The 17451-nt window shown below is 41.8% G+C and overlaps 1 protein-coding gene across 1 annotated transcript in view; it reads right to left on the bottom strand.

The window, feature by feature from the left end:
* Positions 1-17451, bottom strand: part of LOC26526594 (piezo-type mechanosensitive ion channel component) — a gene marked incomplete at its 3' end in the record, with an annotated part of 53981 nt that overhangs the window by 24321 nt on the left and 12209 nt on the right. Inside the window, exon 4 of the mRNA XM_026976418.1 lies at positions 12006-12382. Within this exon, the coding sequence (XP_026832219.1) occupies positions 12006-12382 (377 nt within the window). The remainder of the gene's footprint in view (positions 1-12005; positions 12383-17451) is intronic.

Raw genomic sequence — 17451 nt, 5'->3', positions numbered from 1 at the left:
CTTTGAAGTTTATCAACTTTAAATTTGGAGTTCCTGAGCAGCATTATCAATCTGTCTTCAATAATGAGTTTTGCCCGCAATCGGTTAGAGTGAGAAGCATCCTTAAGGAGAAGCACCTTGTTGACTGGACGGTTGTTCATTTTCCTGAAGGCGCAAGGGGCCACCAAAAAACACCCAGTAACCGGCGTCACTGGCAATGACGCCTCCTACTTTGGATCAAAGTTCTCTTCTTTTCGGATAACCGCTTCATTTCCAATAACAATTTCAACGATAAGGGTTTGGCCGTCTGTCTTTCGTCTTATTCCAAAGTCAGATGTCATTTATCCCAGCTTTGAAGGGATAGAACAGCTTTGTTCTCGATGCATCCTTCTTTAAACTTCGTTTCTACAAAAAAACATACGGCTTTGCTGTCTGCCATGGATGGCTTTTGTATGCAATTTAAAGCTGTGGCCCTCCCACACAGCGCTCTCTTTAGGTTGGTCTCATGTGTACCATGTGAATAGCAATGCTCTCACCGCTCTCTGTGGATCCGCGCTTTCGATTAAGCTCCCTTCGCTTCAAGCTGTTTCGTTGGTGGAGTCTCATCAACATTTAATGCTAATATCTTCCGCTCTAAACTGCAAAGAGCTTAGGCTTAGCGCGTATATTGGAATAGCGCTTTCCATCTTCGAATCGGATGCTATTTCATCCACAACAACACCAACGGAAATTAAAAGCTTTAAATTATATTTATAAAACACAGCTGGCATGAGAACTAAGACAGAGCTAAAGTCTTCCTGAACAGCGATTAGGTTGTCATAATATTGGTTGAAACCTGGCTTAACACTAACTTAAACTCGGCAGAATTTTTTGACTGAATCTTTTCGAAGTATTGATAGAGACTATAGTAGAAAGCATTGCGCAAGAGTTGGGGGCTGTTCGCCGTACTTGTTGTAATACTTGTTGTAAACTCTTCAGGGATGATTCTATTTTGGATCAGTTGGCGGTATGTATATCTAGCACGGGCGGGAAATGGTTTATTATAGCTTCTGATATACCCCCTGGAAGCGACGCTGCTTTTTATCAGGCCCACATGGATAATATCTCCCATATTAATGCCAACATGGAGGACTCCGATGGCTCATTTGTGGCGGGTGATTTTAATGTAGGCTCTGTTGTATGGACATTTGATTGGCGTTCCTCATCCGTGGTTCCTAGCAACTTACATGAAATTATGAAATCTTATGAAATTATTGTTATTTATGATTTTATAGTATTTATTTTATGATTTTTATTCCTACCAGTTTTGTTCTTAACTCCTCAATTGCTCTCGCTAAACTTACTGTTACTGAAATTGTGTTAAGTACTGCAAACTAAAATTAAATTGGAAAAATAGATTGGGTTTTCATACTACCGAATGCTTGCCTTGAAATTAACTATAACAACTCAGATCGACTTCTAACGCTATACTTCAACCAAGGTGCGACGTTCTTACAGGTACACAATAGACCTTCAGAAGTTAAAAAATATTAGAAACAAATTTTATAATAGGTTATCCAATGGGGTAATCTAGTTGATGGGGAAAGGTAAAGACAACAAAAATGCGAATTTTAGCTCCTGAATAAGTTTTTAAATAATCAGTATATCTCTGATGTTGAAAGTAGCATCAAGAGGAACCCCTACAAATTCTGGCGCTTTATTGATTCCAAAAAGAAATTTTTGTCAATACCTTCTGCTATGACATATGGCAACATTTTAGCAAACTCTGATCTTGGCATCTCTAACCTAATTGCTTCCTATTTTTATAATAACTTTGAGTCGGCTATTGCCTGGAATAACCAAAACATTTTAGACAATATTCCGGAGATCTTCAATATTGGGTCGTTAGATATTACTGCATTTTAATGATTCCTCTAAGTCCGACATTTTTTCGTCATCATTATCTAAGGGTATATTTATTCATAGATGGAAAATTTCTAAGATCATGCCGATTCACAAAAATGGTAGTAAAACTGCTGTCTCCAACTAGAGACAAATTACAAAAATCAGCAATATTACTAAGCTTTTTGAAAGGATAGTTTGTAAAAAATTATCCTTCCTGATTCATGCCTGTATCGATCCCAATCAACATGGGCTTATGCCTGGGCGCTCAACTACTACCAACCTAGCCAACTTCTCTGAGCACTGTATGCATGCCTTTGAAGCTTTTTTGTCAGGTTGATACGGTGTACACAGATTTCGTTAAAGCCTTTGACAAAGTTTGTCATTTCGCTTTGCGGGCCAAACTTTCCAAGCTTGGAAAGGTCCTTTTTAAATTGGATAACATCATATATGGTAAATACGACTTATTAAGTCGAGATTAGTGGAGTTGTTACTGACCCGTATGACGCTACTTCTGGACTTCAAGGTTTCTGTTTCATTATTATAACCGTTACTCGTAGAGTAAAAGGGTATACTAGATTAATTGAAAAGTTTGTAACATATAATATAAAGTATATATAAATTAATAAATCACTCGGTTGGTTAATAATTTGATAACTTTATTCCCCGTTCTCCCGTTAGGGCGAGGGTTTAATTCAGATTATCGAGGCTGTTAAACCCCGGAGTACAATTTTAGACTAACTTAAAGTGCTACCCATTTTCCAGGTCAGCATTCCGCTCTGACCGGGCTCCGGGCAATTGCCCTTGGAATGCGCGATCAGCAGTTCTTCCGATGCGCGTGTAAGCCATCCGATATGGTGGCCTGCAATTCAGCGGTATCTTTCCGTAAGAACCGCTTGTGCTAACTTCTCCCCCTTTCAAGTGGTCGCCGTCCGGGTGACTTGCTAGCTCCACATCAGTGCCAGTTCCCTGTTTTGTTCGCCTCCTGGCCTTCAGGTTATGGTATCCGAGCCAGAGTGCGAGTAGAGCACAGTAGGAAGGCGATGAGTACGGCGAGTGAGTTGCTGAGGAGGCAGCCTGAAGTGAGTTCCTCTCTGAGGGTCCCGATGTGGTGAAGGTTCCTCAAACTTAACTCGTGGAGAAATGAGAGACTCAGCCGGTTCTGGTGGGACGTGATGTTGACCGTGGCCATGGCCGAGACAGCGGGATTCTTCGTCGAGTTTCCCAGGTGGTTGATGAACCAGGTTCCATTGAGTGCTACTCTATCGGAATAGGTTACCAGGTGATACCTGATACCTTTTGTTCTCGTCCTTGACCGTCGGTTACGGTCATATTGGCGTCGTTTATGGTCAGCGTGCCGTGGTCAACTATGGTGATTGGATCCAAGTGACCCGGAAGCGTGGAGCAGTGCGCAATAGCTCCGAAAATTATCTGCTGGGCGCAGGTGCCGTTTTGGAGCTCCCTGCAGAAGGTCGCACCGACTGTCGTCCTGCATTGGCCGATGTTGATGTTTCGTGTCGGTCATCCAGGTTTCCTCTTTCGAAGTCTAGGATTCCCTTATGGCGCTGAACTGGGAAGACAGTTATCTTTTTACACCTAAGCTTAGGACTAGGAAATTTAATGAGAAAATGTAAAATTTCAGAATTTTGAAAAACATTAATGCTAGATACTTCTAATAATTCTATTACGCTAATGTCAGTAGGCTGTCTGTCTTTCAATTCGCCAATATCAGAGTCGTCCAGTATCGCTGTTGCCGGCGATAACTTTTAGTGCAGTTCCGATTAAATTAATGCGCCTAGTATTTTTATGGTGAAATTTTAAGGTTGTGATCAACTTGCGAATATGCGTCAGGTCCGTCATTATAACCGTTGTCCTGTGGTCGTCCGTAAATGTCCTCGTCATCGTTTCTGTCTGGTCAGCGTAGTCTTCATAAGTCGTCATGTTCGTCGAGTGCTGTAGGTATCCGTAAGAATCCCAGATGACAATTTCGCCATCTTCTATTTCGATGTAGTCCGCGTTCGTGTAGTCATTGAGTCCTATTGTCGCGTTCGTTCTAGCGGTCGTAAGTACGAGGACTAAAAGATAATTTCGCAGCCTAAAAAGAATATGGGAAAAGGTCAATAATCTCGCTGGAGTGTTTAGCGTAGATTGTCCTTATGGACCACCCTCCCCTTAATGAGAACCGTGGTTCCCAGGTCTGCTTCGATGGTTTGTTCAGAGCAAAGCGGCGAAAGTTTGTTTCCCAAGCGCTTGTTTGACTTTAGGAAAACTTTATCGCCTACTTGGTAATTTTTATCTGTCCTCTCTATATTGCATGTTTCCAAGCTCTTATTCTGTGCTTGTTGAATTTTCTCGCTGATTTTTTTCTCGAATTCTACTGGTGTTTAGTGTATTATTTCTATTGGTTTTTTGTCCGTTACCAAATGTAAAGGTGGTGCGTTTGCTATAGAAATGTTAAAATTGTTGAGGAGGAATGATTTAATAGTTTCTGAATTCAGTGACCTTTCGTTGTCGCAATAGATGGTTTTTATGTTTGGAAAAAAGTTGGCTATATTTTATATTGGTGACTTTACATCCACGATTGCCCTTGATGCGATTGCCTGTACAATAGCGAATTTTGAAAATTTGTCGACACACGTGAGGAAGAGGGTCCCATCTGTTGAGAATATATCGATGTGGAGTATTTCTCCAGCATAAGAGGGAATTGGCGTCTGTCCGATTTGATGTTTATTGGGGTGTCGACTATACTTGGCCATAGAACAGATCTTGCAGTTAGATGCCGTTTCCGTTGTTAGGCGAAGTATTTTTGGGAAGAAGTAGTCTCGCAAGATCTGTTTGACATTTTCTTGGGCTGCGCGATGGGATCTATTGTGTTCGGCTGTGGCGATTTCCCTTTGTTCCGTTTTTGTCTGTAATATCTTGCACCACATGTTTTGAATATCTAAATGTGGTATTTGGGAATGCTTCTACTAGTGTGTGTTGAATAAATGCTAGGATTGGAAGTGTGCAATGTATTGCGTTAACGACTCCCGCATTCACCACATCTTTAATGGTGTTTATAAGGTTTCCCGGTCGGAAAATCTTATTACGTGCCTCATTTTGTTTTTAAAGAGAATAAGGTTACTCACTGCAGAATTTGAACCCTCTTCTATAATGATCTGATTCCTGAAACAATTAATTGGTTTGTCTGTTGTGTCGATGGTATAGGTCAGTGATTCTTCGCTATGTATTTTGGCTGCGTCCGACTCGTATATGTCTTTACAAACCCTTTTGCTTTGGCGAGATAATACGTCTGACTCGTATGTGTCTTTTAATGCGTTTACGTTCTGACGAGATAACGCGTCTGCTACGAGGTTTTCTTTTCCTGGCGTGTAAATAAGTTTCGCCCCATAGTCTTCGATAATTCCATTCCAACGTTTTAGCTTCGCATTAGGAGTTTTGTCCGAGATGGCGAAAGTGAGTGGTTGGTGGTCGGAGTAGACGCGTAATTCGTTTACACCGTATATGTAATTACGAGGGTTGTTAAGCGCCCAAACTATGGCGAGAAGCTCTCGCTCGTTGGTTGCAAACTTTTTTTTCGTTATCACGCAGCGTGCGCGATATCATTGTAATTGGGCGCTTGTCTTCAGATAATACGGCTCCAAGTCCGTACCCAGATGCATCCGTCGTTAAGTCGAACGGTTTTTTAAAGTCTGGGTATGAAAGAAGAACATCTTCTGATGCTAGTATCTCTCTTAGCCTCTTAAATGTTGTTTTTTGTTCTTCAGTCATATTTATATTAATTTTTTTTTGACTGATACTTGCTTGTTTTCCCGTTTTCGCCTTTAAGGATTTCCGTTAGGGGGCCTGCGATAGACGCGAAGTTTTTGATAAAACATCGTAGTAACTTGCTAAGCCCAGAAAAAATCTGAGATCAAAAAGAGTTTTTAGCACGGGGAAACCCTTTATGGCTTTAGCTTTTTCAGGTGAGGTTCGGAGAACCCCTTGCGACACGATGAATCCCAAGAATTCGACGCTTTTTTTTGAAAAACTTCGACTTTTCTTGAGATACCCTCATGCCTGCTTCGAGCAGTTTTCCGAGGACCCACCGTATGTCTTTGACATGGTCCTCTTCTGTTTTTGAGAAAATAATAACATCGTCGACATACACGTAGCATATCTTCGAGATTCCTTCTCTTAAAACGTCATCTATAGCTCTCTGAAAAATACTTGGGGCGTTCTTGAGCCCGAATGGTAATCTGCAAAACCGAAGGCACCATCACCGCCGCCACAGCCGCTGGCACAGGCGCCGACACCACCGACGCAGCCGCCAACACCGCCGCCGCCGTCCGAGTCGAAGCCACCACCGCTGCCGACACCACCGCCGTCGACGCAGACGTCAGCACCACCGACACCGCCGCCAGCACGCACGCCCGCAGGCTGAAGAAAGGCCTCATTGCGACCGGCAGCAGTACTGGGAGGTGGAGCAGGCGCACGCACCGTCGTGAAGGACGGGCACCATCGTGGGCGCGATCGAATGGAGGTCGGTGACGCGCGATCCGCGTTTGCGCGCCCGGCCGGTCGACGACAGTCCGGAGAAGGGTCCGTGGTTATGGCCAGCACCCCAGGAGGCGCCGCCGCCGCCTAAAGTTGCCGCGGCAGGACTCGTCCCACGAGGCACGGCCACCACCGCTATGACCCTGCCCCCGCAGGCAGGCATCGCTGACAGACCAGCTGTGGAGGGAGCTGCCGAGGGAGGAGTTGGCGCCCCGAGTTGCCGAGGAGGACGAAAGACAGGCGGCCCGGGGGAGAAAAGAACGCTGGGCCAAGCAGTTCGTCCATGACGGCCAGCGCTATCGCCTCAAGGTGCGGCGGGGTGAGGAGTCGAAGGTTTTGAGAGCCGAATAAAGAGCGAGTGATAAATTCTGGATTGATTAAGTCAGGAGGGTAAGGGGGCACAGCATTACCAACAACAAGAAGTGCGGGTGTCATCCGCAGAAGCCATGGATGAGCGCGAGAGGAGGCTCTTGCTGCCGCAAGTTGGCCTCCAGGGCGTTCGGGTCCAGGGCCAGCCACCCCGGAGCATGCAGGGGTATCCATAGGTGGAGATGGAGCTGGAAGCAAAAGAGAGGATGAGTAAAGATGGCGGGAAATTTACGCAGAAAACCGCATTACATACCTCCATTGAGCTGCAACACCAGAACCACATGTGAAGAAAATCGGGATGGGGGCGCTGCGATAGCGGCGGTCGATCGATAGTGAGATCGGCAACGATCTGCACAACTTGGCAACACCAGGAATATCGACATGAACAGGAAGTGGTAATGCCGGCCGTCAATATTGATTACTCAATCGTGGTTAGGTTCGGTTGAGTTGCCGGATACGAAAGGGTGTGAAATTCAAAAGGAGGCGGGAAGTTTATATACAGAGCTGGTGACGAGGAGCAGACGGCAGCAGATGAAGGAAGCTGGAAGGACGCGAGGATCGAGATGCCGAGTCAAGACGCTTTACGACAGGGTCTACTAGGCTGAGAATGCCGGGCTGAGATCAAGGAAGCGCAGGTCGACGAGAGGAGTCAAGAGCGATGTATATGGAGGAATGACAGGGTCTACTAGGCTGAGACGCCAAGGCTGAGATCAGGAAGGTGAGAATGAGAATGACAGGACAACGAAAGTATCAGAAACAGGAAGGAGGCTGGGAAGGGCGCGAGGATGTTCGAGATGCCAAGTCAAAACGCTAAATGACGGGGTCTACTAAGCTGAAACTGACAGGCTGAGAACAAAGGGCGCAGGGTCGACAAGAGGAGAGATGAGGAAACTGCCTATGCGAGGAAACACCGAAACGGAGGACCGCCGGAGGATCCATCTTTTCAAAAACTTCCGAAGGAAGGTGGAACTGTGAGGAGTCTAAAAACTCCCCACAAACCGAGGTGCAGGAGAGGTGCATAGCAACAGAAATGGCTGGAATGGAGAAGAGGTCAAGGGCAACCAGGTCAAACAGGAAATTATGAACCTTGGACCCGAAAGCGGACCGTGAACTAAAGGTACCGCGCTGGACCTTGGACTCAAGCTGGCCAAGGGTACAAAGGTCGAACGGTAACGGTGCGGCTTTGGTCGAGCACAAAGAGGAAGCACTGTGAATTAACGGGACGTGGGTTGGAACTTGTACTCGAGCGCACCGTGCGCAAAAGGGGGAAATAACGGGATCCCCGTGGCCTATAAAAGGGTCGGCGCAAACGCAGCTCGGGACAGTCAGTGAGAATACGCGAGGAGCCCTACATCAGGCCAGTCAGTCAGTGTGAATACGCGAGAAGCTGTACCCTAGGTCAGACAGTCTGTGTGAGTACGCGAGAGTACGCGAAGAGCTGTACCCCGGGATAAGTGAACAAGAGCCTCAGCTTGACCTAACGGGCGATACACCTCCCCACCATAACATCCTAACCTCTCTGAAAAAAAAGCAAAGGAAAATAGTTTGTTACAACTTAATTGGCGCTCAACCATCAACTCATCAAGAAAACAAAAATCTTAACCTAGCAGGCTAATTAAGATACAGAACATGTAAATTTGATAAGTGAACTCAACGGCATACCATTATTTTGCAAAGGAAATCTAACCCAAGTAAATTCAACTTGGAGTAAATAAATAAATAAACAGTGAAAAAAAAATATTGCATCGCTCTTATGACTTATTTTCCATTTCATGTTTTTGCAAAAAAAACAAATTTTCTACGGCTCAAAACATTTTTTAAAATCAACCAGAATTATTTTTTTTGTGAAACCTTTGTCAACCTTCATTCCATTTCTTCCGCAAGGTAATTTCGTTTTCTCGAAAGCCGATCAATTGTGCTCGGTAAAAATAAATTTCTGTAGTGCCAACCAATGGTCAATGAGTTGGGCAAGTGAATATAGTATGGGAATATATAGGCAAGTAAATATCAAAGTCGAATACGATAGTGACGACGGGTGGGATTTAGAAACACAAGGCTTTCGTCCTACTACGACAGATAATACTACAGAAATGACGCTGTTAGCCAGGCCTTAACCCAGCAAGAAGCTAGATTGACACAGGCATTCCAATCACAGTTAAATGAGGTGAAACATCAGATGCAAAGCTTGTGCGTGGAAGCACCACAAGTGGAAGCTTACAAAAGAATAACCGTAGACCCAAACATTCGATGTGAAGTCGAGCTTGACATTGTAAAAACCATCCCAGATTTTAGGGGAGAACAAGATGACTATGTGTCATGGCGACAGCCAGCTGTAGACGCATACGAAATTTTCAATCCATATCATGGTAGCGAGGCACACTACCAAGCCGTTTCGATCAGAAATAAAATCAGGGGATTGGCAAGAGGGCTATTAGTTACCCATAACACAGTCTTGAATTTCGATGCCATTATTGCTCGATTAGACTGCACTTACGGAGACAAAACTTCGCTGCGTGTACGGCACTCGCGATATCAACATTTATGCGGACCATCAGCCTTTGACATTCGTGGTGTCCGATCGGAATCCAAATCCGAAGATAAAAAGATGGAGAGCGTATATTGACGATAACAACGCAAAAATCCATTACAAACCGGGTAAAGATAATCATGTGGCCGACGCTCTTTCCAGGCAGAATATTAACGCCTTACACTATTGCGACTATTCACAGCGAACTGTCACTGACCTACACGGTCGAAGCGACAGACCAACCATTAAACTGCTTTAGAAATCAAATCGTTATAGAAGAAGCACGTTTCCAACGTTTCGTTCCAACTAAAACGAAGCTGGGTATTGTTTCGTAGCAAAAATCTCCACTTAATCAATTTCGCCGACAAAAGTAGCATTTTGAAAATGCTGAAAGAAGTCGTGAAGCCCGAGGTCGTAAATGCGATACACTGCGACCTACCCACCCTAGCAAGCTTCCAACATGACCTAATTGCTCATTTCCGGCTACGCAGTTTCGCTATTGTAAGAATGTTGTAATGGACGTAACCAATAGAAACGAAGAGTTAGAAATTATCACGGCAGAACACAATCGTTCACACTCAGAAAAAAACATAGATCGTCAAGCGGTCAAGTGGAACGGTTCCACAGCACCTTGAAAGAAATCGCCAGATGTCTTAAGCTAAACAAAAAAAAAATTAGCGATACGATAGAACTATTTTTGAGGGCAACTGTAGAATATACGCCCTAAAAGTCCCAAGACCCTAAACAACATCGAAATATATAACCCAGCTAGGCGAAACCGTGTTTGTAGAAGAAGAGGTATAGAAGAGAAGAGAGAAGAGGTATTTGTCAAGAAAAATAAAAGGTTGGGAAATAAGCTAGCTCCATTATGCACGGAACAAGAAGTGCAGGCAGACTCTTATTAAGGGGAGGGTGGTAAGGACAACCTCCAAAGATCCCCCACTTCTAATTTGCTTGTAAGCCATATTTTTAAATAGTAAGCCAGATTTAAGTTAAAACACCGTGGTCTCCCTCTACGTTTGGATTACAGGTTCGCACTCACAACGCTCATCACCCTAGCAGTGGCTAATGCACGGATTTACCGCCAATTACATCCCAGTCGTAGATGGAGATGTGCTGGTGTTTGAACAACGTGACTGCCTGAGGCACTCGAGCAACCATTCCGAATTTATTAGTATGGTAGATGAGACAGAAAAATTGTCCGCAGTCGCAAATATGCGTAAATTACTAGAATTTGATACAGATCATCTGAGAACCTTGTTGTCCGTTCTTAAAATACACAAAAGAATTGCGAGAAGTTGCGGGAACTCCTGATGCCTCAGATTTCTTGAAAATCAGGATGTCAGAGGGTCAGCTAGTGGACTAAAATTCCAGGCAGATTAATATAAGCTCAAAAACAGATAAACAAGCTAACCGACACCATTAATAAAATGATCAAAGCCCGAAAAAACGATTTGGTTGACACCCCACATCTGTACGAGGCACTGCTAGCAAGAAATAGAATGCTGACAACAGAAATACAAAATTTAATTCTCACTGTAACATTGGCAAAAGCTAACATAGTAAACCCCACGATGCTTGATCATGCCGACTGAAATCACTTATTGAACAAGACAATAGTTAGTTTATTAGAAGCCGCTTAAATTAGGGTTCTCCAGTCCAATGACATTATCCATATACTTATAGCCTATCCTAGAGTCAAAGTCAGATGTAAGAAGTCAGATGCTAACAACTGAAGAGAGCACTAAATATATTTAATTCAGCAACTAAGTAGTTTTACATAATCAATACAATACCACATTTACAAAACAGTACAAACAATACTAGCAACCAAGTAGCTTCACACGAACAATGCTGACGCGCCCAAAATGAGTTTAGCGCTCCGCGCTTAGTCGGCTTGCCGACCATGGCTTTATGGCGTGATGCATTGGAGCCAGGGTAGACTTATACTTTGATATATTTTTGTACTCCAGTTCTGTTCAAGATCCGAAAGCTTACGCTCCGATAATAAAACATTGCTCCGGCTTTAGCCGCAAACATTTTTCGATCACTGGCGTAATTACTGAGCCACAAGGCCAGCGATTAGGGAGGAAACTAACTCCCCAACATAACCATCCTAAGAAGACTTTATTACAACCAAGTTGCAGTTGCACTGCAAGAAATCACGGACCGCCGCTGAACCACACCGCAGTCGGACGATAAGAAGGAAGTAGTTCATCGCGGGAAAAAGGCAGTGACGTAACAGCGCAACCTGTTTCGCAACAGCGCAACTCGGTTTTGCAATCCCAGTCATATAATATCTGACAGAGGATCTGCATTTATGTCGGAGATTTCTTGTAGTAATTAAACACTAGATTATCACGGCGGGCCTTCCTCATGCAAATGGACAGTTTGAGAGGTTGAACTCTACAATAGTTTCAGTCTAATCACTACTTGTAATTGAAGACCCACGACAATTGCATAAATTTGTCAGGAGCTTACTCATCAACTCAACGGATTCTTTTCTCAAATAATAAAAAAAAATGTTTCTTATTTACAGGTGGATGTAACCCCTTAATGATTTTTTTAGTTTTTCAATTACAAATTTATAAGAGATCTGTTGTATAATGTTAATCGCAATATAAACAAACTGTTGCTTAAATAAATTGTTAAGTGCCATTTCTCTTACAGAAATTTCTATCAATATCTGGGAATAACGTTTAGCGCAATTTACATTTTAAAAGCTATATAGTTTACCAACGAATATCCTTTTGTAAATACATTACCCAAAATTCGTTTTGGGTAACCACATCTTATTTGGTATGCAGATAGTAACATATGAAGGCATTTTATTAAATAAAATAAAACAGGGGCAGTTTCACCAAAACTGTGTGCCGTTATATACGGCACCAAGAAGAACATCCAAATATGAATACCCACAATTGAGATAAAGTGAAAAAATATTTTATATATAAGTGCTTTTCGTAGATAAATAGCGCGTTCCGTTACAATTGTAATAAACTGCACAATCAACATCAAAAGAAATGTAAATGGAACTTTGTTTCCTTGAATATACGTCTCCAGTACACTAGTGCTATATTTATAACGATACTAAAAAAATAATAATAAAATTATTATTGTAAATACTAATAATATAAAACAAGATAGATTGCTATAGTCGAGTTCCCAGACTATCAGATACCCGTTACTCAGCTAGTGGAAGTGAGAGAAATTTCAAAATTTTCTGGAATATCGGTAGAAATTGGGGAAAAAAATAATTAAATAAAAAAAAAACTTAAACGTTTTTTAAAAGTGTGGACCTAAGAGATTTGTGCGGTTTGTGGGCGTTAGAATGGGCGTGGTAAAAAGTAAGAAGTATTTTGGCAAATTTATAGAAATGTACAAGATATATAACAAAGTGAAAAAATATCCCGTTTTTCAAAAGTGTGGGCGTGACAGTTTTGGGCGGTTTGTGGGCGTTTGAGTGAGCGTGGCAAAATATCAGAACATTTTTTAAAAGTGTGGCCGTGAGAGTTTTGTCACTCGATTTTATGCGATCAATTAGTACGATCGTGTCAGCTCCAAATCTAAACCGAAGAGTGATTTTTAACTTCGTTTGCTTGAGCTTATCTGTGCGCAATCTATTACCGTCCGCTAAACGGTGTCTCTGTGTACTTCGCAAAAAAGAAAGTAACACCAGAGCGAAACTGAAAACTTAGTGTACGATCCTGCCCATTGGGCTGGTGTCTTGTCTCTCGCTTGTTCACTCACAGGCCGGCGAGATATAAGAAAATAAAAATTTTTGTCTCCACGTTTTGATGTTAGTGCATATAATTTATATTTTTTCCGAGTTGAAAATATAGTTAATTATTAAATGGATAAAAACACACCTTCTAATCTGCCGCTCTCGGGAGAGCTGAACGGGTTCGAGAAGATGAAGAAAATCGCTAGGCATTCTCCAGCAGAGTTACGAGCCATGATTGCTTCAAGGCAATTGAATTCTCTTGGCCTTTCCGAGCAAGTCTTGGCAAAACTATCTCTGCTACAACTGTAACAAATACAGTTACCACTTCTTTTGTTTGTTCAACAACAACATACACTGTGGGAGCTTCAACAAGTACTGCTTCGAGAAGAACTGCTTTAGTTAATTCTTCTGAAATATGCATGTCCACAGGTTGTATTACTTTACCAGAGGTTCCCCGTGTGAACCTCTCGTTTCAGACCTTTCCCCCTTCTGGACGCAGGAAGCGGAATCTTACCGATTCAGGAAAAAAAACCTACAATATTGAAAAAAAGCACAGAAACCATTTCCCGAGCGTCTATGGGAAAAACAAAACAAACTTCGTCCTCAACTAGTCTTCGCAACAACCGTTTCGCACCTTTAACTGAAGAATTAGCCTTACCGAAGATATGGAGACTAATGAGGAGTCAATTTAATTTAGCGCTGACAACTACTCAAATAATGACCAGCCGCGTCAAAAGGCAACTCCAAAACCTCCCCCAATATGTGTTCCTAATGTTAACAGTAGCAGTAACCTAGAAAGCACCCTCAACCAGGTAATCTCTGAAGATAAATATGACATACGTACATCCAGATCCGAAATTTCTCGCGTCCACACGGCAGATGCAACGTCATTCAGAAGTACACCATCAGCTCCGTGAGGAAAACCATATAGGCTGGTGCTGAAGAACATACACTCAACTGTCCCAAGAGAAGAAAAAGGGCGCGGCCACACCCGCAATTGCTGTCATATAAGGCCTGTTTGTGGGAATTCTGCGGCAGAGCATCCTACCAATTCGAAATCATTTGAGACACACCTAAACAATCAATACGTATATGTAAACTGCATGGAAAATCAACCTGCCAGAGTAAAAGTCTGCAAAGCCAGAATAGAATTGAGTAAGGGCCTAGAACACCCAACTACACCATTAATATAGCTAATGAAATCCGCCACGGACAATACGCGTCGACGTCATCTGTCAGAAATGGATTGGATTGGATTAATAGATTGGATCAACAATTTAAATTAGTCATGGAAACTATTTAATCCAACAAAGCTTTTCGTGATCTAGTCAGGTTCTGATTTATAAAAAATGATAGTCTCAAACGCAAGAGGGATAGTACAGAAGAATGAAGAACTTCGTCTTTTTCTTATTGCCTACTCTATAGACATTATTCTAATTACTGAGACTCATATGCGCCAATTATCAACAATATTATGGCAATTATCCAAGTAACAACGCCAAAGGCGGTTTATCAAAGCCAATATTCACCACAGTCAAAATAAATCAACGATGCGAACCGATTTATATGTCACCGGTCTCGATGTACCAACGAGCTATTATCAAAATAGCTTCTCTGCATCTTCCTCCAAAAGAGCCCTTGACTAAAAATGACTTCGATCAGCTAGTGCTCACATTGGGCCCCAAGTGTATAGCAGGAGGGGATTACAATGCTAAGCCTCAATGGTGGGGCAACCTAAGAGCATGCAGTCGAGGAAAACTACAAGAGGCCATCAAAACCAGTTCTTGCCAAGCTTTAGGTTCAGATGAACCTACATTTTACTCATCAACACTAGACTGACGCCAACAGCTTTAGACTTATTTGTCGTAAATGGGGTGGCATTAAATTAACTTTCAATTGAAACAAAATACGATCTGTCTTCGGACCACCTACCGGATGTAGCAACATTAAGTCACACTCCCCAATATAAATCCAGAAAGAAATCCTTGCAAGCTCCCGGATCCTCTGTTAAAATTTTTAGGAATGTCTTGGACAGAAGCATTAACCTAAGCATTGGCATAAATTATCTAACAGACATCGAAGATGCTATAGTGATGTTCACGGACAAAATTCACGTGGCTGCAAGTCCTGATGCATCGACTAACTACTCCCTGTGGAAATTCATGAATAGCCTTAAAAGACAAGTTATTTCAAAGGCTCCTATCAGAAATCCAGCTGGTGGTTGGTGCGGCTCCAGTCAGGAGAAGGCCTATATCTTTGCAAGCAGCTTAGAGGACAGATTTAAGCCGATAAATCTTACTCCGGTAGAAAACTGAACCAGGGTGCAAACACTCTTGGACCAACCATTTCAAATGGCCCTCCCCACAAATTCTGTTACTTTGGGAGAGGTAGTAAAAAATCGCCTGCTGTGCTTTTTGTAGTCCTATTGTTGATGCATATAGGCCCATTAGCCTTCTACCCGCGCTGGGTAAAAGGATAGAAATGATGGAACGCAACCTCTAACTTCCAAGCGTGAGCAAAGATATTCCAAAGTGTTGGCTTCCGAAAAAGTCATGACACTCCAGAACAGCTACACCCCGAGTGACTTTGTTTTGGAGGCAATGGAGAACAAAATGTACACAACCGCTGTATTCATGGATATACAACAAGCTTTTCATAGAGTATGGCATGAAGGGTCTTCTAAGCGAGCTTAAGACGCTTTTGACGTCACAGCTATTTCTTCTTATCAAAAGATTTCTATCAGATAGGCAGTTCTGTGTGGTTGTCGATGGCGACAATTCGTCTACGCGTACAATCTAAGCAGGTGTACCCCAAGGTAGTGTTCTAGGGCCGACTCTTTATACTTCTGGTCGTATACTTCTGACATGCCGGTGCTGTACAGAAGTTGATGACAAAAACGTACTTATTGCAACCTACGCGGATGACACTGCGGTAATGGTCATGAGTGGAAGCATGAGTGTTGCAACCAGGGGCTAACAGGAATATGTGACAGCCTTCGAGAAGTGGGCAACGGAATGAAATATCGGCATTAATTACAGCAAATGTGCTTGCGTTACTTTCACTAAAACGCCTTTGAACTGCTCAGGAATTTTATTGCTCGGATATATTGTTAGAGTAACTTGGTATGCATATGATTTAAAATTATATGTATAACCTGGTAAAGCTGTCACATAAACTTGTTGAATTCCAATTAATAAAATTTAAAAAAAAATAAAAAAAAGTTTTATTTTTGTGCGGTTTGTGGCAAAACGTTTTTCGGCAAATCGATAGAAATTTCCAAGACTAATAAAAAACGGAATAAATATCCAAACATTTTTCAGTTTTGGGCGGTTTGTGGGCGTGTCAACATATGGAAATAAACTTGTGGTGCGTCTATGTCTAATCTAAACATTTTAGCTTTTGTAGTTCCTGAGATCGAGGCATTCATACGGACAGACGGACATGGCCAGTTCGATATGGTTATTGATCCTGATCAAGAATATATATATACTTATATGGTCGGAAACGCTTCCTTCTGCCTGTCACATAATTTTCAACGAATCTAGTACAGCCTTTTACTCTATGAATAACGTGTATAATTATTCTTATGTTCTAACAAGCCTTAAGGATCTACGGAGCTTTACATGTTTTCTTATCGATAACTTAAGCTTTCTATCGTTTAATGGATTGTGTCTTGGGAGAGTTTTTACTATGAGGCTTTTAAAGAGTGATGCTTTTCAAAACATCGGTGTAAGATGTAAGAAGATATGAAGAATGAATATGTCACACCCTAATTTCATTTTGTGTTATTATTTTATTTTGTTATTTAAAAAAAAAATCTATTTAATGTTACAATTTTGATTAAGTTTTTCCCGAGTCTTATTCGTCTTAGTATATTAAGCTTAATGTATTCAATGTAAAATGGTTTATGATATTTCTGCAAAGTACAAGTTGCTGTTTCGTGTTTGATTCTACTAACTATGCAATGTTCTTTGATAATATTCTTTGTTTGTGTATAATAAACATAATTATTGTGTAGATAAAATTTGACTTCTATGTTTTCATTAATAATTATTCCGTTATTGTAAGGGGTAATAAGAAAAGTAGGCTGTTCAATTGTTTTTGTAGGTAGGTGAGTCATTGATATCGGAGTTATACCAGGCAGAAGTCTTTATATCCATTAAATATTTATAGTTAACGTTACCAAGATTGTCGTGCTTTAGAAGTTATGGATTAAATATTCTTAGAAGTATTAGCTGTGAACCCATTTCAACGTCTTCGATATATTCAGGATAATGTTTAATGTTAAATATTAAAAGTGACATTTTTCGTTTTTTCCATATCTTTATGGATAATTTTAGTGTCTTTATTTAGGTTATAATAACGTGATTTAGACTTTGTACGGTGCTTTGTTCATTTGTACGGTGCTTTGTGAAAGGGATGAAATTTTATTTTA

This window comes from Drosophila erecta, unplaced genomic scaffold (assembly GCF_003286155.1).
Source record: "Drosophila erecta strain 14021-0224.00,06,07 unplaced genomic scaffold, DereRS2 tig00000021-arrow-pilon, whole genome shotgun sequence".
Taxonomy (NCBI): Eukaryota; Metazoa; Arthropoda; class Insecta; order Diptera; family Drosophilidae; genus Drosophila; species Drosophila erecta.
Note: the sequence above shows the minus strand (reverse complement) of the source record. Positions and strands in the feature narration are given on the sequence as shown.